At 34.9% G+C, this 25,304-nt stretch overlaps 1 protein-coding gene across 4 annotated transcripts in view; it reads right to left on the bottom strand.

Annotated features, from left to right (window-relative positions):
* LOC149788489 (UBX domain-containing protein 7-like) overlaps positions 1-25,304 on the bottom strand; it is a 75,283-nt gene that overhangs the window by 33,594 nt on the left and 16,385 nt on the right. For all 4 annotated transcript variants that reach the window (XM_089974487.1, XM_089974488.1, XM_089974489.1 and 1 more), the window contains exons 5-9: positions 23,112-23,221; positions 14,981-15,127; positions 10,849-10,939; positions 9,889-9,942; positions 2,247-2,317 (exon numbers count right to left, since the gene is read on the bottom strand). In XM_089974487.1, the coding sequence (XP_089830613.1) occupies positions 2,247-2,317; positions 9,889-9,942; positions 10,849-10,939; positions 14,981-15,127; positions 23,112-23,221 (473 nt within the window). The remainder of the gene's footprint in view (positions 1-2,246; positions 2,318-9,888; positions 9,943-10,848; positions 10,940-14,980; positions 15,128-23,111; positions 23,222-25,304) is intronic.

Raw genomic sequence — 25,304 nt, 5'->3', positions numbered from 1 at the left:
ATCCCTTCTGCAGCTGTTAAGTTTTACCAACATTTAGTGTAACACACAGATCCCTTCAACAGCTATACGATTTACCAAACATTTCATCAGTGATGTACCAAATTAAAAATGAACAGAGGAAAAACATATAAATATCCAGAAGAATTTAAAATACAAATTGCATTTACAATATCAATTAGTTCCTTCAATGTGATGAACATTTCCGTAAGGACTGCAGTCATGGTAGAGATCATGGAACTAACTACCCATTTATCTTAGACACAAGGAGAGCGTGATCTCATTCAAGGCTGCCCTTGAAACTCACCTATTTTGACTACAAGAACAGACTTAAGGAGTTAGTAACAGTTAACTCCTAATTATTTTCAGCATGTTATTGTTTTTCAAGTTCATGGTGTTTGTTTTTGTAATCTTTTCATTGTATATGTTGTATATATTTATCTAATATTGTAAAGTGCATAGAGCTTCTAAAGATTACTATTATTATTATTATTATCAAAGCAGACAGAAATTACTTCACAGTAAAGGGTTCATTGCAAAAAACACATAGATCTTTGCCCTTTAATGTGTAAGAGTCGGTTGTATGACCAATTCTAATTAATGCAATAATTACTCCCTCATTGTGGATGGTTCTGTTGACTGGAGGCCATTCACTTAAGGAGAGACTGGTCATGTGGAGCATGATACTGACAGTATCACTCCATGAAGCCTGCCAATTATTAAATAAGAAGTTTTGAAGCAAGATTTGAAATCAGTGCAAGGCATTTTAACATTCTATGGTTGCAGAGATTCAACCCATTTTGGTAGCACCATCTGCTCTTTCACAATTCAGAATGTTTAATGAGAATATTGGTCAGCAATGAGTTTTCCAACTTTCTATTGTGGTGTGACTGATGTACTCATAGTGAAACAGAGATGACTTAGTACTCAATATTTTGGGGCAAGATCTACTGCCTTGATTTCTGCTGAAAATATTGACACAATATCTGGCAAAGAAAGTTTTGTAGTGTGATTTCCACTAATGAAAGCTGCTGCAGCCTTTTCACCTTTCTTTGGATCATCAGTATAAATTCTTTTGTAGTTCTTACAAGTTCTTTATACAATGAATAGATGGATTTGTCTCAGATTTTATTTTCCTTCATGCAGAGTAAAAAGTACTTAGGGTTGTATGATGTGTCAAGGAGGTGTTACATATACAAACAGCTTTTGGATATTTGCAAGGTCAATAGCTGTACTGTCAAGGTCAATATCTGCATTGTCAAAGTCGATATCTGCATTGTGACTCAAGGTCAATATCTGCATTGTCAAGGTCAATATCTGCATTGTCAAAGTCGATATCTGCATTGTGACTCAAGGTCAATATCTGCATTGTCAAGGTCAATATCTGCATTGTCAAGGTCAATATCTGCATTGTGACTCAAGGTCAATATCTGCATTGTCAAGGTCAATATCTGCATTGTCAAGGTCAATATCTGCATTGTCAAGGTCAATATCTGCATTGTGACTCAAGGTCAATAGCTGTACTGTCAAGGTCAATATCTGCATTGTCAAAGTCGATATCTGCATTGTGACTCAAGGTCAATATCTGCATTGTCAAGGTCAATATCTGCATTGTCAAGGTCAATATCTGCATTGTGACTCAAGGTCAATATCTGCATTGTCAAGGTCAATATCTGCATTGTCAAGGTCAATATCTGCATTGTGACTCAAGGTCAATATCTGCATTGTCAAGGTCAATATCTGTATTGTCAAGGCAGGAAGATCATCTAAGGTCATAAGCATGAATAGCATTTTGTTTATCTTTGTATAAAGTTCTGTAGTTGGGTTGGAGGGCTTAATGGGTTGGATCTTAATTTTACAGCATACTCTAAAGATTATGTTTATCTGCAATGTCATTCGAGTGACTTGTTCACTTCAGCTGAAAGACTTTCACTCTGTTATGTCCTAAACACTCCCAGCATGAATCATACTGCCTGATGGCAAATTCAGTCAAACATCTTTAAATACGACTTTCTGGCTCAGCCATAAACAATAGTCCAGTCTGAATCTAATAAAGGTCATTTATAAGTTAATCTATACATTGATTCTTTATTCTTTCAAAAATTATTTTTAGCAAGTATGATTCCATCATCTTTACATGCTATATTATTGATCAATGATTTCAAAAGTGACGAAAAGTATTGTTTGTCCCAAATAAAACCAGCGAAAATTAGACACAAGAACATTCTTTCTGATTTTGTTTTCCCTACCCTTTGCTTCTGTTTGGCAGGTGGGGAAAATCCTGTATCTATGAGTGAGTGTTGTGAGAGGAATTCTGTGACTGGAATAGAAGAAAAGAATATATTGGTAACTTCTCAACCAGAAATGTTATCTCTTTTATGCAAAATTATTTTAAAAGTAGGGTCTGCCTTCCACATTTGATCAAAATAATAATGAAGAAAGTCTCTCAAAGAGATGGCCATTGTGGAACCAAATTTGAAGCTGGATCAGTGCCATTTGCATCACAGCCACCAGTCACCATAAGAAATCTATCAGCAAACATTACATGTTGATATAGTCATTCAATCAGGAGTAGAGATGACAAGATGTTTAAGATGGCTGCCATGGTGGCCAAACTGGACACCAGATCAGCAACATTTTCATTAGAACCAACCAGACATCATAAAAAAACTTTTCTAAAAACCCATGTTGATATGTACATCTATTAGGGAAAGTAGTAATAACAATATTTTAAAGATGGCCACAGTGGTAGCCTTATTGGACATTGGATAGGCACTATTTCATTTAGGACCAACTGAAACATTCATGAGAAATCACATGGTGCAAGCCACATGGGAACATTATTTTTCATTAAAGATGGCCACAGTGGTAGTCATATTGGACACTGGATAGGTACTATTTAATTTTGGACAAACTGAAACATTCATGAGAAATCTCATGGTGAAAACCATACGGGAATATTATTTTTCATTAAAGAAGAGTAACAATAACTAGATTTTCAAGATGATCACTATGGTGGCCATTTTGAACACCAGATTGGTACCATTTTAATTTGCAACCAACCAGAGGAAACACCATGGCAATATTACTTTTTGTTCTGGAGTAGAAGCCATAACAAATTTTCCAGTGGACCACTGTTGCACCCTTATTAGATATGAGGTTTGTACCATTTTCATATAGAATCAACCAGACATGATAAAAAACCTTGTGCTGAAAACTCCACGCTGATATGACAATTCATTAAGCAGGAGTAGAAATAACAAGATTTTCAAGATAGCTGACATGGCAACCATACTGGATATCATATTGTCATCATTTGCATTTAGTAATAACAAACGAAAAGATTTTCTAACATGGCTGTTGAGGTGGTCATATTGGACTTTAGATCGACACCATTTTCATTTAGGCCCAACTAGACATCATAAGAAGTCTTTTTGTGAAAACCAATTATTTTGTGTAAAATATGTTTCTTTAATAATACTTATTTGATGATAATACCTCAGGAGAACTATTACCACCTCACAGAATAATCCCTCCCAGGCTAAAATGTTTGAGCTTAAAGGTGGCAGTTAGAGTGATCTTGACTAAATATAGGGATTGGCACCAAATCATGTGAATACATCAGTTATTGCTGGAGCAAGCAGTACTCTGTCTCTCTCTCTTATCTATATGTAACTGTGGGAAGTCTGTGAGGATTATGTGCATTATGATCATGTAGGTATTATTGAAGAAACCTATTTTACAAGAAAAAATAGGTTTCTTCATCAAACAAGTTACCTGATCATTATAACTAATTGGTAAGTGGTGGACAGAGTTAAATCCCTTACCCAGCAAGGCCATCTCCAGTCCCCTATAGTAAGTGAGACAGATTCAAGATAAGCTGAATGAAGACTAGTGGACAGAATTAAATCCCTTACCCAGAGAGGCCATCTCCAGTCCCCTGAGGTATGTGAGACAGATTCAAGATAAGCCAAATGGAGAATAAATTTAATATGTCCAGGAGCAACTTCAAAAGAGAAAACTTTTCCCTCCCACAAATCTAACAGAAATCATGAAGCCATATCTTTATGAAGCTGTTGAAAGACCCTAGAAGTTAACCTGTTGCACCAACACTATAAACCCCATCAGGTTAAACTGATGGGGCTTTTGGAACGTAAGATCTCTGAGATAAAAGACTCAGATCTCCATCCCACAGCATGGATAATGTCAGAGAACAGTTTTGCTGAAATGCAATGTTTGTAGCAACTGCCCTAACTTCTTAAGCCAAAATGCATAGCAAATTCATATCACTTTATCTAGAACAAAAGTGTCTGTGCTGATATATCATCCTTTCCCTCTTTGAGGGATAAGAAGAGGCAGGATCCACTTTGATGCAACACCTCGGTCCTCTTTAAGAAACACATTGGAACAAGCAATGGGTCCTGCTGAAGACAATGAGATGAAGTGTTCATGGTAGACAGTGATTCCACTACAAAAGTCTGATTCCACTTGGATGGGAATCTGTTCAAGGGCCTGCATGAGTGATACTGACCAATCTTGGTGCAACTGCAAGTAGTTCAGGTCCACAGACAGAGCATGTATTTTGCTGATTGCGCATGCCATTGCAAATGCTGTTAGAAAGCAGGTCTTATATCAGAGATGAACCAACAAGAGACCCCTGTGACCAGTTCAAAGGCTGTCTTGTTCAGCCAGGTTAGTACCCATAATGGATTCCACTTTGCGCACATGAACAATGTATCTGGATGTGTGTGATTGAAATTAGAAGATTGGGTAGGTTTTTGATTTGTTTGATATCCTCTCTTCCATGATGATGCATGGAGTCATCAATCATGGAACTGCAATTAGTGTTAACTGTTTCTCATCAAAGAGTCATAGTTTCTCATCAAAGAGCCATAGTAGGAAGTTAGGTATCTGAGGTATTGATGCCTGCATGGTATGTGTTATTGGACATAATGGGCATACCCAATGTCTAAAGACAATGTCATATTTTTATATCGGGAGGCTGTCATAGACAGAAACGCTGGTGAAAATGACCTCTCTCTTTGCCTCTCATCTACTTCTGTTTGGCAGATCTGTGTTTTTTGATGGTTGTAGATTCTATAGGACTGCTTCCCAGTGACCTGTGTCCTAGCAGCATCCATTTTGTTCATTTCATTTGTGAATCCTTCCACTGTAGCTAAGACAGTGAGGGAAGGAAATTGGTCTCCTTGGTGGCTTGTTTGTGGATTTTAACAACCTGATCATTAAAGTGGAGATTAGATAATAAAGGTTATCAGTGTAGCTTGGCCTCGTGGTGGTATTTAAGAAAGGTGGAGGTAGAGAGCACTGCATCTTGTTCCCTCAGTTGAGTTCATAGCTGCTTATATGGTATTGGCCAGGGTATGTTGGGCAGCTCTGTTTAAGATGATGATCATTACTGGAAACAGACACCCATACATGTCATGTGGGATCTGGAGTGGGAGAAGATAAGCTCTGTTCATTTTGCTGAAAGATCGCCATAGAAACTACATCAAATATAGAGCCCATGGCCACAATGGTGTGCACCAACTGCTGTGTGTCATTAAAAAATCTGTCAGTCACATATTTCTAACTTTTACAGATCTTGTATTTACTCATGCTCATGGTCTAATGTGTAAGACAAATCAAGCAGAAATTGTAAACAAGTGTAGTAGCCCTGCACATAACTTGTTTATACAAACTTAGTAGCCATATCCTATATAAACTTGTTGACCTGCAAAATAGCACATATGGCAGCAGATACAGTGTATGCAGTTAAACATCACTATTGATACTTACAAAGTAAACACTACAGTATCAATTTAAGACAATGTTACATGTAGGAAAGGCCAAAAATGGCCAAAACAGGTCAATTCAGTGAAGTATGGCATATAGAAGGCTAGTATCTGCATGTATCAGACTGTAGTGGAAATTATACAGCAATATTATGAGTTTTCTATATCAAACAACAGACCTACACATCTATATAATTACAGCTATAACTATGTGTATGATGATGGCAAAGTTATAATATTGCAAAAACAAAACTTTGTTCTCAAAGAAATAAAAGATGGAGTATACTATTTGAAGTGAAGACTCCTCCAACTTGCCCATTGGGAGAACTTACAGAAAACTGGTAATACATTGTGAAGGCTCTATTTCTGTCAACAGCATACAACTTGGAACACGTGGAAGAAGTAGCTTAAGTGTGTCAAGAGGAGCTCACTATCTAACTGCCACCTAGGTGGGCAGATAACTTTTAGCAAAAACATAGGGATTGATTTGTGAAGTAGTAGTAGTTCTCCTAAGACATTATGATTGAGTAATATATCTGGGAGGGATTGATTTGTAAAGTAGTAGTAATTCTCCTAAGACATTACGATTGGGTAATATACCTGGGAGGGTTGTTGTTGTTGTAGGGTTTAATGCCATTTTTCAGCACACAATAGGCTATATGTGGCGGCCAGTATTAATGGTGGAGGAAGAACTCGGGGAAAACCCTGGAAAGAACCACTGACCCACGAGAAGCTACTGGCAAGTTTTCTCAGATACCCACATTAGCCGAATCCGAGACTCGAACCCATGCAGACAGAGGTGAGATGGCAGTGATCCATAATGGAGAGTGCTTTAGACCACTTGGCCACTCGGGGCCCCTATACCTGGGAGGGACCAATTTGCGAAGTAGTAGTAGTTCTCCTAAGATATTATGATTGGGTAATATACCTGAAGAAGAAGCAATATGCTGATATGACTGTCCATTCAGGAAGAGACGTGATGATTTTCAAAATGGATGTAGAGGTGGCCATATTGGACATTAGAAAATCACTATTTTCATTTAAAACCAACTAGACATTATAAAAAATCTTTAGGTGAAAATGATATGTTGATATGACCATGTTCATATGACTTTTATTTCAGGATGAGTAGCAACAAGATTTCCAAAACTGTGGTTACCATAAGGGATTGGCACCATTTTATTTTAGGACTGATCACATGAAATGTTTTAGTGAAAATCATACGCTGATATCACCATCCATTTATGAGAAGTAGTGATAACAAGATTTTAAAGATGGACAATGTGGTGTCCATATTTGATATCCAAGTGGCACAAATTTCATTTAGGACCAGTTAGATCATAGAGTGTGTGTGTGTGTGTGTGTGTGACGTTTCATGGCAATCCTCAAACTAGTTTAGGAGAAGTAGTAATAACAAACTTGTGCTAATGGATGGACATATGTCTGGCAATGGACAATAGACCATCCCATAACCACTTTGGGTCTGTGACATAATGATAATTTTAAATCCAATATGAATTACTAAATAAACATAATTTGTATCAAACTGCAGGTCTATATCTGATTTGCTCTTGCTGTCTACTTTCAATAATCAAATGAAGCTACACCTTTGTCTCAGGATGTTATAAACCAAATTATCAATCTTTAATATGTATGTCCCAATGATATATTATTTCTGAGGAATCTGTACCATTGAACAGATATACCATGGAACAGTTATGCCATGAAACACTTATACCATGGAACAGTTATACCATGGAATAATACCATGGAACAATTATACCAGGGAACAGTTATATCACAGAATAATTGTACCATGAAATGGCTGTACCATGGAACTGTTATAACATGGAATAGTTGTATCATGGAATGGTTGTACCATGGAACTGTTATATAATGGAACAGTTATACCATGCAACAGTTATACCATGGAACAATTATACCTTTGAAATACACTGAATAAAATGCACACATGTGAAATTAAGTGATGGTAAATAATAAACATATGTAGAAAATAAGAAAACATCAACACAGGTAGAAAATAAACACAGAGAAAATAAGCTAATACAAAAAAAATGTCAATCAGGCCATGTGGTATTTTTGAAGTGACTGTAAAAGTCTGTCTGTGTCTAAAAGAAAATCAAAGTCATACATTCCCTTTGATGATGGTTAGCATATCTTGATAATGTGATCAGCAGAAATATTTATATATTTACAAAACCCAGAATAGTTATTACCTTTCTCACCCATTTTCATGTACTATGCTGCAAAGTCAAGTTAATAAGCTTTTCATGTACTATGCTGCAAAGTCAAGTTAATAAGCTTTTCACGTACTATGCTGCAAAGTCAAGTTAATAAGCTTTTCATGTACTATGCTGTAAAGTCAAGTTAATAAGCTTTTCATGTACTATGCTGCAAAGTCAAGTTAATAAGCTTTTCATGTACTATGCTGCAAAGTCAAGTTAAAAAGCTTTTCATGTACTATGCTGCAAACTCAAGTTAATAAGCTTTTCATGTACTATGCTGTAAAGTCAAGTTAATAAGCTTTTCATGTACTATGCTGCAAAGTCAAGTTAATAAGCTTTTCATGTACTATGCTGTAAAGTCAAGTTAATAAGCTTTTCATGTACTATGCTACAAAGTCAAGTTAATAAGCTTTTCATGTACTATGCTGCAAAGTCAAGTTAAAAAGCTTTTCATGTACTATGCTGCAAAGTTAATAAGCTTTTCATGTACTATGCTGCAAAATCAAGTTAATAAGCTTTTCATGTACTATGCTGCAAAGTCAAGTTAATAAGCTTTTCATGTACTATGCTGCAAAGTCAAGTTAATAAGCTTTTCATGTACTATGCTGCTAAGTCAATTTAATAAGCTTTTCATGTACTATGCTGCAAAGTCAAGTTAATAAGCTTTAAAAAAATTCACAGTTGAATTCCGATACATTTCACTGTAAAATTATACAAATATATGAACTCTGCTATTTTGATGCATTTCACTGTAAAATATGCACATATGACCTCTGCTATTTTTATGCATTTCATTGTAAAATAACCATGTGACCTTTGCTATATACATATGACCACTGCTATTTTTAAAAACAAGAATTATGCTATTATATGAATTTTACAAGTCACTGTGCTTCAGTGGTAAGTATGCCTGACTGACAACCAGAAGGTGTAAGTTTTAATACTACATAAAACAGATCAGACTGGGTCAGCAACCATAGTGTTTCCTTGGGCAAGGCACTTTATCCTGTTGATACATCGGTAAATAACCTACATGCGGTGCTGTGCCATAAATGAGCAAAAAATTATTTTTTAGATGTTACAGTATATTTTCCATCCAATCAAAATGGCCTTTCATCGCGATTTTGTTTTTAAAAGGTCTTCATTTATAACATGATGGGATGTGACCTGATGTGACTTTATTTGAAGACCGATGCATTGTCCGATGAATGCTGCAACAACAGGCTGATTGCAATATCTTTGTCAGGTTTCTCAAGTGCTATAGCCTAATATTCTGTAAATTAAGAAAAAACGTAATGAAACTATTTTTAAAATTATGAAAGCATTTACGTAATGTAATTCTTATTTGGTGAAACAGATATTCATCTCATTCATTATAAAATGATTTTGAATTACTCATCATCCAATCTAAACTTACGATTCACCCTTGTGAAATGATTTTGAATTACTCATCATCCAATCTAAACTTACAATTCATCCTTGTGAAATGATTTTGAATTACTCATCATCCAATCTAAACTTACGATTCACCCTTGTGAAATGATTTTGAATTACTCATCATCCAATCTAAACTTACGATTCACCCTTGTGAAATAATTTTGAATTACTCATCATCCAATCTAAACTTATGATTCACCCTTGTGAAATGATTTTTAATTACATCTGAGGTTATTATGCACCTGCAAATTGTTGGCTGCCCCTGGGTATCGTTGCTAACGGCACTAAGCTCTGGGTATCGTTGCTAACGGCACTAAGCTCCCACTTCCTTGCTGTGATATAGCCAACACTGTTAAAATTGACATAATCACAAACAACAACAAATAAAACTATCTGTGAACAGTAAAAATACTTACCAAGATCACAGAAGGAAGCAGAATCCAAATTGTTCCAAATCACCAAATTTTCACCTACAAGCAGAATATTAATATTTACTTTGCAGAATCATTACAGAAAAAAAATTCTATTAAATAAAGAACACTGTAATAAAATGGATAATTTAATTGATACATAGTCAACTCATTGATCACTTAATCCATACACTCTACTCATTGATAATTTAATCCATACATAGTCTACTAATTGATTATTTAATCCATACATAGTCTACTAATTGATTATTTAATCCATACATACAGTCTACTCATTGATAACTTAATCCACAGAAAGTCTACTCATTGATAATTTAATCAATACATAGTCTACTCATTGATCATTTAATCAATACATAGTCTACTAATTGATCATTTAATCAATACATAGTCTACTAATTGATTATTTAATCCATACATACAGTCTACTCATTGATCATTTAATCCATACATATAGTTTACGAATACTGTTGTTGTTGTTGTTATAGGGTTTAACGTCATTTTTCAGAACAAGATAGGCTATACACGGTGGCCAGTATACATGGTGGAGGAAAAACCCAGGGAAAGTCTGTAAAGAACACGGATCCACAAGAAGCTACTGGCAAGCTTACTCACATACCCACACTGGCCGAGCCTAAGACTCAAAACCCACAGAGAGACTGAAAATCTCTTTGCATGGACAAGATTTCTCAAGCTGAACTTCTTTGAACAGCTTCCATGAATAATAACACATTTGATATTTAAGTAACTTGACAATTTTTTATTCCAATCCAACAAGATGTAAAATCTTTATCTGAAAGAAAAATATACTGCCACTATTACTTATTTTCAATACTTTAGTGGCCAGAGAGATTCTATACATGAAAACAAACCTGTCTGTGGATCCAGTATAGCAACATAAGGCCAATCATGTACTTTATAAAGATTCTATACATGAAAACAAACCTGTCTGTGGATCCAGTATAGCAACATAAGGCCAATCATGTACTTTATAAAACTGCGTGAACTTTTTTCCCTCCTCACTGTCATAATACACCTGAAATTGAGTAATACCAATATAAAACACAATAGAATAAATATTAAATGAGTAACACAATTAGAAACACAATAGAATAAATATTAAATAATATCAATATGAAACACAATAGAATAAATATTAAATGTAATTTAAAGGTAAGAAATTACAAATATAAATTACCAGAGTTGTTACTGAGCAGGAACTAGTGTGAAATATCCCTCAACTGTGGCATTAGTCAGTATTTTAAGACCTTCCTGAATGATTTCTGTCAAATTTAATCAGTAGCTTTAAGTATTGATGGGAATTGGTCAGAATTTCATACTCGATAATTGGTTCCACTTTCCCAACTGATAAATGATTATAATCAGTTACTATGAGCAATTTTTTTAATTATTTGAAATAGTTATATTTTTGCTCAGGAGTTCAAAATGTTAATAAATGTACAGGAGTAAACTCTTTTAATGACATGTATTTTTTTAACATGATACAAATTTTACATTTTTTTTCTGTGTGTTATTTTAGTTTTACAACTTTGTTAAATGAAAGCAACTTTCTATGGCTGTTCAACTTTATGTAACTGAAAACTGTTGCAATCCCAAAAACCCTTTCATGCATATATGATGTCTATCAATTAAAGTAAAACATGATATACATTTGTTGTTTGTCACTATTTGCTAATACTACAATCAAAGGCACTTACATGTAAACTGAAACAAATCATGAAAATATTTTTAAATGTGATAATTCAACCATTTAAAAGCAAAATCATGTAATCATGACAAAATCATGTAATCATGACAATATTTGTCCTATATAGCTTACCAATCACACAAGAGTTTTACTAACCTTTGTGTTTTGCATGCAACTAAAATGTAAAAGTAGTCTCCCATTCTGCACAATCAATTATGGAGTTTCACAATCAATTATCTTATTGGTTTGCTCAACCAACTGACTATCAATTATAATCTATAATTAGATTAACAGTATTTTTAAGAATATCCAGGCTGATTTCTGTCAAATTTTATCAGTATTTTTAAGATCTTCCAGGGTCATTTCTGTCAAATGTTTTCAGTATTTTTAAGATCTCCCAGTGTCATTTCTGTCAAATTTTATCAGTATTTTTAAGACTATCCAGCAGGTTTTCTGTCAAGTTTTATCAGTACATTTAAGACCTCCCTTGATGTGTGCAATTTTAAGCTCACCGAGACATAAGACCAAATAATCTTACTGTATGGCTGGCATCCACCATGCATCATCCATCTGTTAATAACTGCCTGTTACCATCTGGAGGCCATATTTCTGATGTGATTTTGCTCAAACTTGGAACATGGGCTTATAGCAATCAAAGATTTTTGATAATTTCTATAATAAGCATATTCACCACTTAATTTTGTACATGACTGACTGAACCTGTTACAAATGTGGAGACCAAATTCTAATCAAATATTGGTCTAGCTTAAGTCAACTTATATTACCTTGGTCTTAGACAGGTTCTGTAAAAAGTGAGATCTACAAATACTCTTCTGTAATAAGTGAGATAGACACATACTGTTCTGTAATAAGTGAGATGTGCACAAATTTTTTCTCTTATAAGTGAGATCTGAATATACTGTTCTCTAATAAGTGAGATTTGCACATACTGTTCTGTAATAAGTGAGATCTGCAAATACTGTTCTGTAATAAGTGAGATATGCACATTTTGTTCTGAAATAAGTGAGATCTGCACATATTGTTCTGCAATAAGTGAGATCTGCATATACTGTTCTGTAATAAGTGAGATCTGCAAACTGTTCTGTAATAAGTGAGATCTGCAAACTGTTCTGTAATAAGTGAGATCTGCACATTCTGTTCTGTAATAAGTGAGATCTGCACATACTGTTCAGTAATAAGTGAGATCTGCAAATACTGTTCTGTAATAAGTGAGATCTGCACATACTATTCTGCAATAAGTGAGATCTGCACATACTATTCTGTAATAAGTGAGATTTGCACATACTGTTCTGTAATGAGATCTACACATACTGTTAGTAATAAGTGAGATCTACAAATATTGTTCAGTAATAAGTGAGATATACAAATACTGTTCTGTAATAAGTGAGATCGACACATACTGTTCAGTAATAAGTGAGATCTACAAATACTAAGGAGGTGATCTGCATCTGATTAAACTTGTTATGTCTCTAGAAACTATATTTCTCATCCAATTTTGATAAATCTTGGTAAATAGGTTTATATCATCAAGATATTGGGTAAGTTCAATGAGGTATGAGATCTATGCATACTAAATATGCATTTAACTTATACAGTATGAGAGGTGAAATTGACCTGATATAAAGTTTTGGAGATGGTTTACATATGGTTGTGTTCTTACAATACTAAGTATGAATGCTTAGTGACAAGGTCAACTGTTAAGATTTGCAAGCCATGTGACTGACATCATGCCCACTTGGGTCTCTTTAATCTTACATCTGCTGGAAGTGTTTATCTTCCTAATGCTTCTTTGCAACATTTCATTTTACAGAATTAGAACTTTAGTTTTAATTGGCACTATAGTCATCATTGTGTGTGTGTGTGTGTATGTGTGTGTGTGTGTGTGTGTTTAATTAAGGGATTAAGGTCAGATATGCACAAGAAGTTGTAGGAATCTACTTGTCACTGATTAAGTATCAAATTCGAAAGATACTTGCTAGTAAACAACACTGACCAACATTGAACTTTGTTGTGGGTATTATTTAATTTACCCAAAATATTTTGAAAATTAGTATACTCCAAATATTTGTAAATGCAAGCATTGTGTAATGAATAATGTCAATAAACAGATAACCACAGTGCATGCAAAATATGCATTTCTGAATATTGGCATGGAATTGTAAAAAATATTTCAACTGGCAGTATTTGTACATGCTGCAAACATTACCCCTAGATGATGCCCACTCTGCATGTATTGAATTTTCAGTAAAAAAAACATCAACTTATAAGCAAGTATATACTGCATTTATGTACACCATCTGCATCAAAGGTAGAATGTGACTTTATTGTATGACATAAGAAAATACAAACTGTGATGATTCAATATTTTTTACTATTATGATTGGCAATATGTGGTCATTCACTCGGCATGAAAACAATCAGTACAACTAATGTATCTTCCTGACGATGAAACAGAGATGAAAACCAATATTTCTCCTAACATATATAATAATACATGGTTGTGTGACCAGGTTAATAATTCATTTCTTTATACAATCATGAACTCACTCACTAATGGTACTCATCAAGTATTTGATATAATTACTGTGTACATACATGATATAATTACTGTGTACATACATGATATAATTACTGTGTACATACATGATATAGTTACTGTGTACATACATGATATAATCACTGTGTACATACATGATATAATTACTGTGTACATATTTGATATAATTACTGTGTACATACATGATTTAATTACTATGTACATACATGATTTAATTACTATGTACATACATGATATAATTACTGTGTACATACATGATTTAATTACTGTGTATATATATGATATAATTACTGTGTACATATTTGATATAATTACTGTGTACATACATGATAGGTCAGTGATAAAACTGTGCATAGCCAGACAATGACTCAAAGACAGATATCCCAAATGCACGCCAAATGTTCTATCACCTACACATTCCCCTGGCTTTGGGAGTCACATCAATGAGTCTTCATCAGCTAAATCAAGCCTTTCTCAACTAAGTGAAAAAAATGACTGATCCTATCAATGCCACTATAATGTTACAAGGAAAAGTGCTAATGGTTAGATCTGCTCTTGAACTGAGTTTTTAAATCAAAGAGTAAACATCTTGGAGAAAGAGGGGTCCTAAATCCATGACAATTTGCCAGGAAATGATGAAAATCAAATTAATGCAAAGCCTCACACCAAAATACTGAGTCATCAAAAGTTAAACTTTGTGATGGGCCAGGAAGAGATGATGGGCTTGGCTGTACAGACATGGGAAACACCTTATGCCCTCACCACAAAAATACAAAATAGAATGTTCTCACCTGCCAGAAAATGAAATGCTCTTTTATTATAGCCTTGACAGCTGAATTGCTCCATACATCTCTGTTAAGTGCCTGACAGGCAAACTCCTGAACATTTTGAACATTCACCATCAACCAACGGTGCTGTGACATTCCTGCTTCCTTTGCCTGAGAAAGGAAAAAAAAATCATAGCAAACTGATTCAGTTAATTGGAATCTTTCTTGACTGAGGTACAGTCTAGTGTCATTTTATTAGAAATGCCATACTCATCTTCAGATTCATCATTTCACAAAGTACAATGAACACTAACAACCATTTAGCCTACATAAATATATATGTTCCCACTTACAAATGCATTGGTTAAAAATGGCATTCTCAGTAGACTAACAATAAAATAAGAAAAATCAATCTGGACATCAGCTAAATACAAAAACCACATGGCCATGTGTTAAATACTTAAAAAGACCTCGCTGATAGCCTAGTGGTTAGAAAATCCCGAGTTCAAACCCCTGGCTGAGTCATACCAAAGACTTATAAAAATGCTATTAGCAGCTGTCTCGCTAGGTGCTCAGCATTAAGAGGTCAGTGTTAGGACTGGTCAGACTGGTGTCAGGTTAATGTGAATGGGTGGGACATCATGCTACATGTCTGTGGCATGATGCCCCAGTGCCACACATCACTATAAATTGCCACACTACAGACATAAATATTTTTAAAGCTATGTTAAAATCCAAATCACACACATGAATACTTAACCTTTATCAGTGAGGCATAAAATATAGGTCACAGTCACATTCTTTGGTTGTAAGGGTGCAGCAGTAGCAGTGATATATACAGGCATTACAGTCTGATTTGAACATAAATACTGTAGTACACAATATATGCACTTTAAACACAAAATTTCAACAAAGTCACTAAATTCAGAAAATAAAATGCATTATCTCATGAAATTTCATTATGTTATGTATATTTAATTTGTATTTGGTTTTTTTTTTCTCTCCATGATTACTAGTTTTTTCTCTATGATTGTATGTTATGCAATAATTGTATTTTGAACTTGACCTTATCCAAAATCAAGTTCATTGTGTACCTGACCAATAACTCTTTTTTGTAAACAAAACATATAGTTAGTATTCTTCTATGAGTGTGGGTTAAATATTAGGATCATTATCAATAGAAGTAAACATGTTTTGGGGTCTGGGTCTGGGACATTGGAATTCTCTCACTTAAATAATTCTACCTGATTTTTATCAAATTCTTTATCATAAATTTAGGAACATATTTTACCTTGTTGAGAAGATAGAATTTTCTAGAAATGAACTTGTGACCTTCATCTTGCTTCTACATTTGTTTTTCAGCTTTTTTTATAATCTTTTTTACTTGAGAAATTACTCATTCTTGCAATTAACATCTAAGGCAGAATTAATATTTTTGTTGTCTTCAGTATTTCATATATAATATTCTGGGCCATTAATTTGGAATTATAGTGATTTCAAATAAGAACATTTAGGATTATATTATTATCATACATGAAAAGACGGTTAGCACATTGGCACACTACAGGACACTAGCACATTAGCATTCTTGAAACTACAGGCACATCAACACATTAAATAATATGGAATTTAACAGGAATACCATTGGAATTCAGTTGGAACTTTATACATTTGGACTTGTGATAAATCTTTTAGGACCATTTGGGATGTAATTCACATTACTGTAAATTCTGTTTTCATTTTGACTTTGTATTCTAAGGAAATAAATTATCTGTTGAATTTTACAAAACTTGTTGTTTTCACTCTTTTTTTTATTACTTAGTTTAAGACAATAGAAATGTAATAATTATTCTATGAAGGATAGCATGCATACAGCATGCCAAAAACTAACTGCAAAAAAATTATTTGCTTTTTTCATATGGATGTGTTACTAACAGTGATGCAAACCGTCATCAATGCCATATTTCCAGCATGAACAGTGCACGAGAAATTAAAATTAAATTCAACATTTATCCAAAGTCAGTGAAGTATAAAATATGGGGCATACTGACCTACGTCTACAAGGAGGGAATAGTACTCATCTACCAGTACATAATTAAGAAACAATTCTTTGTAGTAAAATAAGTTTTTTCAATAATACCTACCCAATCATAAAATGTTAAGAGAACTACTATTAACTTGCAAATCCAGCCCTCCCAGGCTAAAAAGCTAAGTGGCAGTTACAATGATATCTCACCTTGATACAGGAATTCCCCATGAATGGAAGCATGTTTTTGGCAAACAAAATAGAGACTATCATGAGTTTTACTCTCACATCCTGTCAGAACTGCAAGTTGTTCAGGTCAATTAATAAAGCGTGTGTCTTGCTAATGATTTCTGTCATTACAAGTAAGAAGCGGATCTAATATGAGATGTGAAAAATGAAGCCCTCGATATCAGTTCATAGTATCTTATTCAGCCAGGTCAGTACCTACAATAGATCCACTTTGGGCACAAAGCCAATGCCTTTGGATATGAACTAAAACACTTGACAGGAGATTCTTTCATGATTCAGGATGCAAGTGGTGACTGTGTAACAGTACTCTTTCAACAGAGAAGCGCCCACATTAAGTAGACAATGTGGTACAACCAGCCCGAGAACAAGCTCTGTGCATTGTTGCATTATGGGTAGACTGAGCATTAATATTGTGTTGGGATGGCATACAGGATGATAATCAATGCAAGCTGGCTCATAATTCAACATAAAAGGCAGGATTGGCTTCATTACTGATCTCACGTGGTCAGATTGAGATGGCAGTGTAATAAAGTGATTGAACAGGGCCATTGTCTCTCCAATAACAATGCCAAATTCTTTATATTAGTAGCAAGTTATGGGATTTATACTCCACAATAATCGGTCCCTACTGCACCATGCAAGATGGCATCTGAAGTGCTTACTGATTACAGCTACATCACTCCTTTGGCTGCTTTGCATCTGTAATGCTCTACATAGTCAGACAACTGACCTAACAGTGATAACAGTTGAACACTGGTTGGTATTTATTGATTAGCAAGTCAACAAATGCTGGAACTTTGGACCAAGCTGTTGACAGATAAGGAGAGTGAAACTATGGTGGCAACAAGTGAAAGACTTCATTAACATTAATTGATGCTTGGAAGGCAGAGTCTTCTCTTGTCAGTGAGATCTATTAATGAAGATGAAGCTTGTGAGCATACTTCATCGTGTCTAGGTGGACATGGCAACGCTGATGAATCCTGAGCAATGAGATGAAACTGGCCCACCATGCTTGCAGAATGTTCTGGTTCAGATTTGATCACCAGCAAATATTCACCTTGAGTGACAAAGACATGAGAATGCAGTAGCTACATATTCTGCATGTACTGGGGCACTAAAATGGGCACATGGAATGACCTGTGCTGATCCAAGAAAGTGCCTGTTGATATGGAGTAGGCAAACTGCAATAAGGCATTCCATCTTTTGACTTACATTGTAACATCTACTGTGGTCATGACCTGTTGCAATCTAAGACAAATGGCCAAGTCCGGTTTTAACAGATCAGTGCCATTTTATCTTTGTGAACATTGTGCAGTTATTTGTGGAGATGGGTTTGAGGATATTTGGTCTGCAGAACCAGTCCATAAAGCTGAAACAAGGATGTTATTTGTGGAGATGGGTTAGAGCAGGGGTGGGCAAACTACGGCCCGTGGGCCGTATGCAACCCGCCAAGGGCTTTCATGCGGCCTGCCAAGGGTTTTCATGCAGACTAGGAACAAGTCATCATTTGCACTGAGTCTGTTTATGTTACTCTGTTTATCAAATAAATGTGCTTCTTTTGCAGTTTAAGTTTTCAAATATTAACAACATATTAACAACTGAAATTTAATTAGATGTTATTTAGAAAAACCTTTTGTTTTTGCTATTTCAAATATTAATTATTTTACTTAATGAACTATGTGGCCGCGACAAGGTGTAAATTTGTGTATGCGGCACTTCCACTGGAAAGTTTACCCACCTCTGGGTTAGAGGATATTTGTACCACAGAACCAGTCCATACAGCTAAAACAAGGATGTCACATCACTGGCTAAATGTTAAAATCAACTGTGGGAGTAACCTGTTGCGATCCTAAACATGACAGGGTCCAGTTTTGATGGAACAGTGCTATTTAATTTACTGCTGTGCAAGATAATATCTCAGTTGGCTTGCTTTCACCTTGATATGGCTGCATACAGGCCTCTTGTCTTTGGCTTAAAATGTACAATCGACTGTGGTGTTAAAATATTGTAACCTCAGAATGGTTCCTCAGTACAGGCTCCATCTGAGTGCCAAAGGCTTTAGAACAAAGTGAAGAGACATCACTGGGTACTACAGCACTAAGCTTGCATCATTTGCAGTGAATGTCATGTGACACTATGCAGGTAAGGCTGATCCATCTGAGTGCCTGTATTACATGGCTTCAGCAAATTGGACAAAGATAGTTTGTCTGGTGGCTGACAATGGATGATCAGCTGTGGTATTGAACTGTTGAAGTCAGAGCCATATGGCAGAGTTCAGTCATAGAGGACAAGGGCCATCGTACTATGCATGCCATTGTCCTGTATATGACGTTGTTTTCGGGTATGAAACACTTGATCCATACAACAGAAGTGCAAGACAGCAAATGAGAAAGATTATTATTATCATCTACAGTTTGATGGAAATATCGTAAATTCTAACCTATGTCCATGACATTTTGTTGTGTCATAAGTCTGTATATAAGCAAGCAGAATTATTTATTCCATGTCTTAACATCAGTCTCAGAGGAAACAATTTAAGCTGTTTTAGCTGATAGAATTTATTTTGGAATTATTGTGAATTCATTCAAGGACATTTTGGATTATATCATTGTGTTATATCAAGATTTTTCAGCACATCTGCACTATTCCTGGCAAGTGACACATCAGGACATTCAAAACTGAATTCATTTGGAACATTACTGGAGTTTATTCAAAATAATCTATAAATTTTTACTTGTGATAGAATTTTTAGACTTTAAGGACTCTTTCAGATTTGAGTCACAATACTGTAAGTTCTTTCAAAATTTTCACTTTGTGTTCAAGGGAAATAATTATTTGTTGAATATTACTTATCTTGGTTTGTACTATTTTCTGTTATGTATTTTAAGACTGTAGAGTCATAACAATGTAGAGTGGTTGTTAGTTGTATTGTCCAATATTTACAAAGCTTACACTTGGTCTGGTCCATGGCCTAAATTTGTAAGACATAACAGAGCACACAATATATAGTGAAGGGTGGCAGGTACCTTGTATTAAGAACTCAGAGAGCTACACACTATGACAATTACCTGTACACACCTATACTGGCTGAGTACAATTACCTGTACACATGGCCACCTATACAGGCTGTGTACAATTACCTGTACACCTGGCCACCTATACAGGCTGAGTACTGGAACATCACTGTTAACACTTACAATTACCTATGACATGGCCACCTATACTGGCTGAGTACTGGAGCATCACTATTAACACTTACAAAGTGAACACTGACATATCAATTCTAATAAAAGCTGCCTGTAGCAAAGTTTAATTGACTGCCTATACAATTAAGTAAAATCTATGAAGATTTGCTTATGTTATATATATATATACACACACACACACATATATATATATATATATATATATATATATATATATATATATATATATATATATATATATATATTTAAAAATCTGTATTTTGTGTCTGACTTTTGATCCACAACTGAAGATTCTATTTTTAGGTAGAGCTATAAATTGGTGTTTACTAGGCTTAAACTCAGCCTTGATAACATAATTCTTGACAAGTTTGTGGTAATTTTCACTCGATGGCTGAATTTAGAGATATAGGTCAGGTGGGTTGTATTTTGACATAAGTATTGTTAAATAAGTCATTTAAATGAATTCTATGTAGAATAACTGAACAATTATTCTTATTCCTATTTCCTAGTGTTGTTCTTGTTTTATAATCAGTCTGCTGGTGTATTTAAGTTTGTGTTTAGACTTAATGTGAGATGAATCATTTATTTCAATTAATTATTGGTACTACAAAGTGCTCATATAACTGTCTAGTCTAAAAGCTACATTTCTGGATTATTATGAATTCACTCAAAGAATTTCTGGACAAGCACTTCAGCACATTCAAGGATAATGGTATATCAGCACAATCGGAATCTGAAACTGATTGGAATTCATTTGAAACACTCTATTCTTCTGAATTTGTATTAGACATTTAGGACTTTTTTCCTCTTAAATTTTCATTTTATAAGTAAGAGAATTAAATTATTTACTAAGTTTAACAAACGTGGTTTTGCATCTTTCTGTTACTTAGTTTAAAACTGATGAGATACTGACCATGAAGTGGACACTATAAGTAAACTATGGATATAAAACTTACCTGTATATATTCAACCACTGCAAAAACTATACAGCAAAATAACTGAGTTTTCTGTAATACACACAATACACGCACATAAAAGTGAACTTACATGTCACTATTAATATGTATGAAGTAGACACTGTGATATCACTTTCAAGACAATGTTACCTGTAGGAAAGGGGCCCCAAGTGGCCGAGTGGTCTAAAGCGCTCTCCGTTACAGATCACTGCCATCTCACCTCTGTCTGCATGGGTTCGAGTCTCGGATTCGGCCAATGTGGATATGTGAGAAAGCTTGCCAGTAGCTTCTCGAGGGTCAGTGGTTCTTTCCGGGGATTTCCCGGGTTCTTCCTCCACCATTAATACTGGCCGCCATGTATAGCCTATCGTGTGCTGAAAAATGGCGTTAAACCCTACAACAACAACAACAACAACCTGTAGGAAAGCCCAAATGTCAGCCTATACAGGTAAAATCAGTAAAGCATCATGTATAAACAACAAAGTGGACACTAAGACTAGATTAATAGAGAAAACTCACCTGTATGTATCCAAATGTAGCAGAAATTATTCAGCTATTTTATATGAATTTTCTGTATCACACACCAGACCTGTACATACTTAAATATAGCTATAGCAATGTGAGGGGACACACATGCGACCCAAGGATGCCTAAGCATGTGCGGATGGCAAAGTGATAATACTGAAAAGCCAGAAATTTTGTCATCGAAGTAAGAAAATTAAAGCTGAAAATTTAAAGGAGTATACTTCCCTTCAGAAAGAACAGTCCTCCAACACGTTTAAGGTTGTAAATTTCCAAAATGTCTGAATGCAGATTATGTGGCCTGTGTCTGTAGAAAGCATGCTGCTCTGCACAAGCGGAAGTATTAACTACAGTATTTACAGGATTTGGTGCCAATCCCAGTATCAAAGGTAGATCACTCTATCTAACTGCCACCTAGGTGGGCAATTAACTTTTTGATTCTAAGCTAAAAGGTTTTACCGTGGGAGGAATGGATTTGTAAAGTAGTAGCAGTTCTCCTAAGGTATCATGATCAGGCAACATATTTCAGAGAGACCTACAATATGTGTAATTAATGAACTAGTCAGTTGTATGCCTGTTTTAGCAGGTTTCTGTGAACTGCAGTTAAATGCCAAACATTTAAACAAGTTAATGGAGCTTAAAAAGCAGGCTACAATATCTTACATTTTCAAAAATAGTAAACTCCAAAACAAAATGCTCCAATCAGTATTCATGAATCTGCAAGTATTTCCTTGAAACTTAAAATTCAAACTTAGTGTGTGTGTGTGTGTGTGTGTGATTTGGATTTTTAAGGCAGCTTTAACAATTTTTCAGTCATATCACTACGATGTCTACAGTGTGGCTGTTTATAGTGATGCCTAGCACTGGGGCATCATGTCGCAGACATGCAGCATGATGTCCCACAAAGTCACATTATCCTGACACCAGGCAGGCCAGTCCTAACACTAACCTCATAATGCTGAGCACCATGCGAGAAAGCTGTTAGTACCATTTTTGTAAGTCTTTGGTATGACTCAGCCGGGGATCGAACCCACGACCTCCCGCATCCGAGGCGGATGCTCTAACCACTAGGCCACCAGAACAGTACTAAATTAAAACCTAGATCAACATGGACAACAAATCTATATTAAAATGTAATGCCTAAATCATATATATACTTTGCAAGTATGTGAACAATCTAATTTGGTGTGACATACATTACTGAAAGTTCCTTTGTACGTTATATCAATTGGAGGCCGAAAAAGGTCTTCTAATGATCTCTTCTTTGTCTTGTTGGCTTTTCCAAGCAGCATTTCTTCCTGATGCTCTGAAATTAGGAAAGAAAATAGCCCTATAGCACTGGAAAGGAAAACAGACCTATAGCTTGGAAAACAGTATAACAGAAACTTGAAACATTGGATAGGAAAATAGTCATATAGCACTTTGAAGCTTTGGACAAGAAAACAGCCAAATAGGACTTTGAATCATTGGACAGGAAAACAGTTTCAAAGCACTTTTAATCACTCAAAAGGAAAACAGTCCTATAGCATGATGAAGCAAGGGACTGGAAAACAGTCGTATAGCATGATGACAGACTGGACAGGAAAACAGCCCTATATAGCATGATGAATCATTGGACAGGAAAACAGTCCAATAGCATTACAAAGCATTGGACAGGAAAATAGTCCTAAGGCATGATGACACATTGGATAGGAAAACAAAGTCTTACTGCATGTGAAGCATTGGACTGGAAAAATTATAGTCAATTTTTTCAGATGCAACTATTTCCAAAATATGACATAACCATGCTGTGGCCCAGTTAGGGCCTAACATAAGATGGTCTTGTTGAATCAATTTCATGAAAAATGTATAAAGATGAAAAAAATATATACGCTAATTTGTGTATTAATATATATAACACTGTACATTGAAGTCACAGAAGTGTATGATGCGAAATCACTGAATTCTTACATATTTTATTAAGAAGTGAATGTCATATGTGAGATCACTTATCCTTAGGTATTTTATACAGAAGTTTATGATCACTTTATCTTTAAGCATTTTATACAAATGTGTATCATGTGAGATTACTTTGTCCTTTGGTATTTTATACAGAAGTGAATGATGTAAGATCACTTTATCCTAATGTATTTTATAGTGAAGTTTCATGATGTGGACAGATATAAAGATTCCCAAAAGATTACTGTCAAATTTCCATTAGGGCTGGTCCACCAAAACTGCTAAAATTCTTCATTTCATTTTCTTTTCTTTCATAAGTCTACACACTCTGGTTATTCATCTATACACTGTCTTCTTTCATAAGTGGTTTATTATATATTCAATTGTCAGAATCATACAGTATATATCCACACTGCACTGCTTAATACTGCATGACACATATATATAACAATAGTACTGTGTGGTAGGAACTACTTTTTATCACAAACAATATAAATTCATGTAGCAGATGTTAGAGTTTTTGATTAATTAGATTTGTCTGGGGCTAAGTAAGCAAATCTGTTTGTGCTATTAGAGAGTAGAGATGACAAAGTTGACAATGTGGATGAACTCAACGAATCACAAAAGTAGCTTTCAACCAAGCAAAAGACTGACAATGATGTCCGCAATGCTCAGTGATATGACAACAAATATGTGAGAAATGCAGCATTTAAATACTTATTTAATATAAATGTTCAGTAAAAAATTTCAAATCAATGTTTCTTGCTATGAGCCATGCTCTTCAGAGTGTAGGTATAACTAATAGCACAGAAAAGCTTATTAAGGCAAAGGGCTGTCCTGTATCGCCTAGAGAAGTTCCATTTTACAAGCCAGTCCAAGCACTAAAGTTAAAAACATTGCGGCTGATAGAATAACCTGAGCCTCAGAGCCAATAAGCCAAAATGTCAAAGAAGTCTTATCTCCCACTGGCAAAATGGACTCTCACACCCAAACTGCTTTGCAATTTTCCCTCTCATTTCTTTTGACAAAAATGACACAGCATAAAAATATGCCCTCTGTAGCTGGGGGTCCCTCCAACAAAGAGCATGCAAGTGACAGGGCAAAAAAATAGTCATTTGTAGCTGGTAACAACAATGGCAATAAATGTACTTAACATTTCTGCAACCTGAATTCCCTCAAAAATTAACTTTCTTAGTTATTTCTGCTAATCAGAATTACATGGGTTCCAAAACTTGATACACAGAGCAAAACTATACTACAAATCGAGACTATATTTCCAACAGAAATAACATTTCCAAGGATGTATTTACTGCACTGCAAAATGAAAATAATTATATGGGAAAATATTAACAAGTTTTTCAGACGGAATACTGCACAAAATTAGGAGTTCAGTATATCCATCCAAAAAAAAACAAGTTCATATTTTCCCATACAAATGCAGTAACCTTTTT

This window comes from Sinohyriopsis cumingii, chromosome 11, assembly GCF_028554795.1.
Source record: "Sinohyriopsis cumingii isolate HCF-2022 chromosome 11, ASM2855479v2, whole genome shotgun sequence".
Classification (NCBI taxonomy): Eukaryota; Metazoa; Mollusca; class Bivalvia; order Unionida; family Unionidae; genus Sinohyriopsis; species Sinohyriopsis cumingii.
Note: the sequence above shows the minus strand (reverse complement) of the source record. Positions and strands in the feature narration are given on the sequence as shown.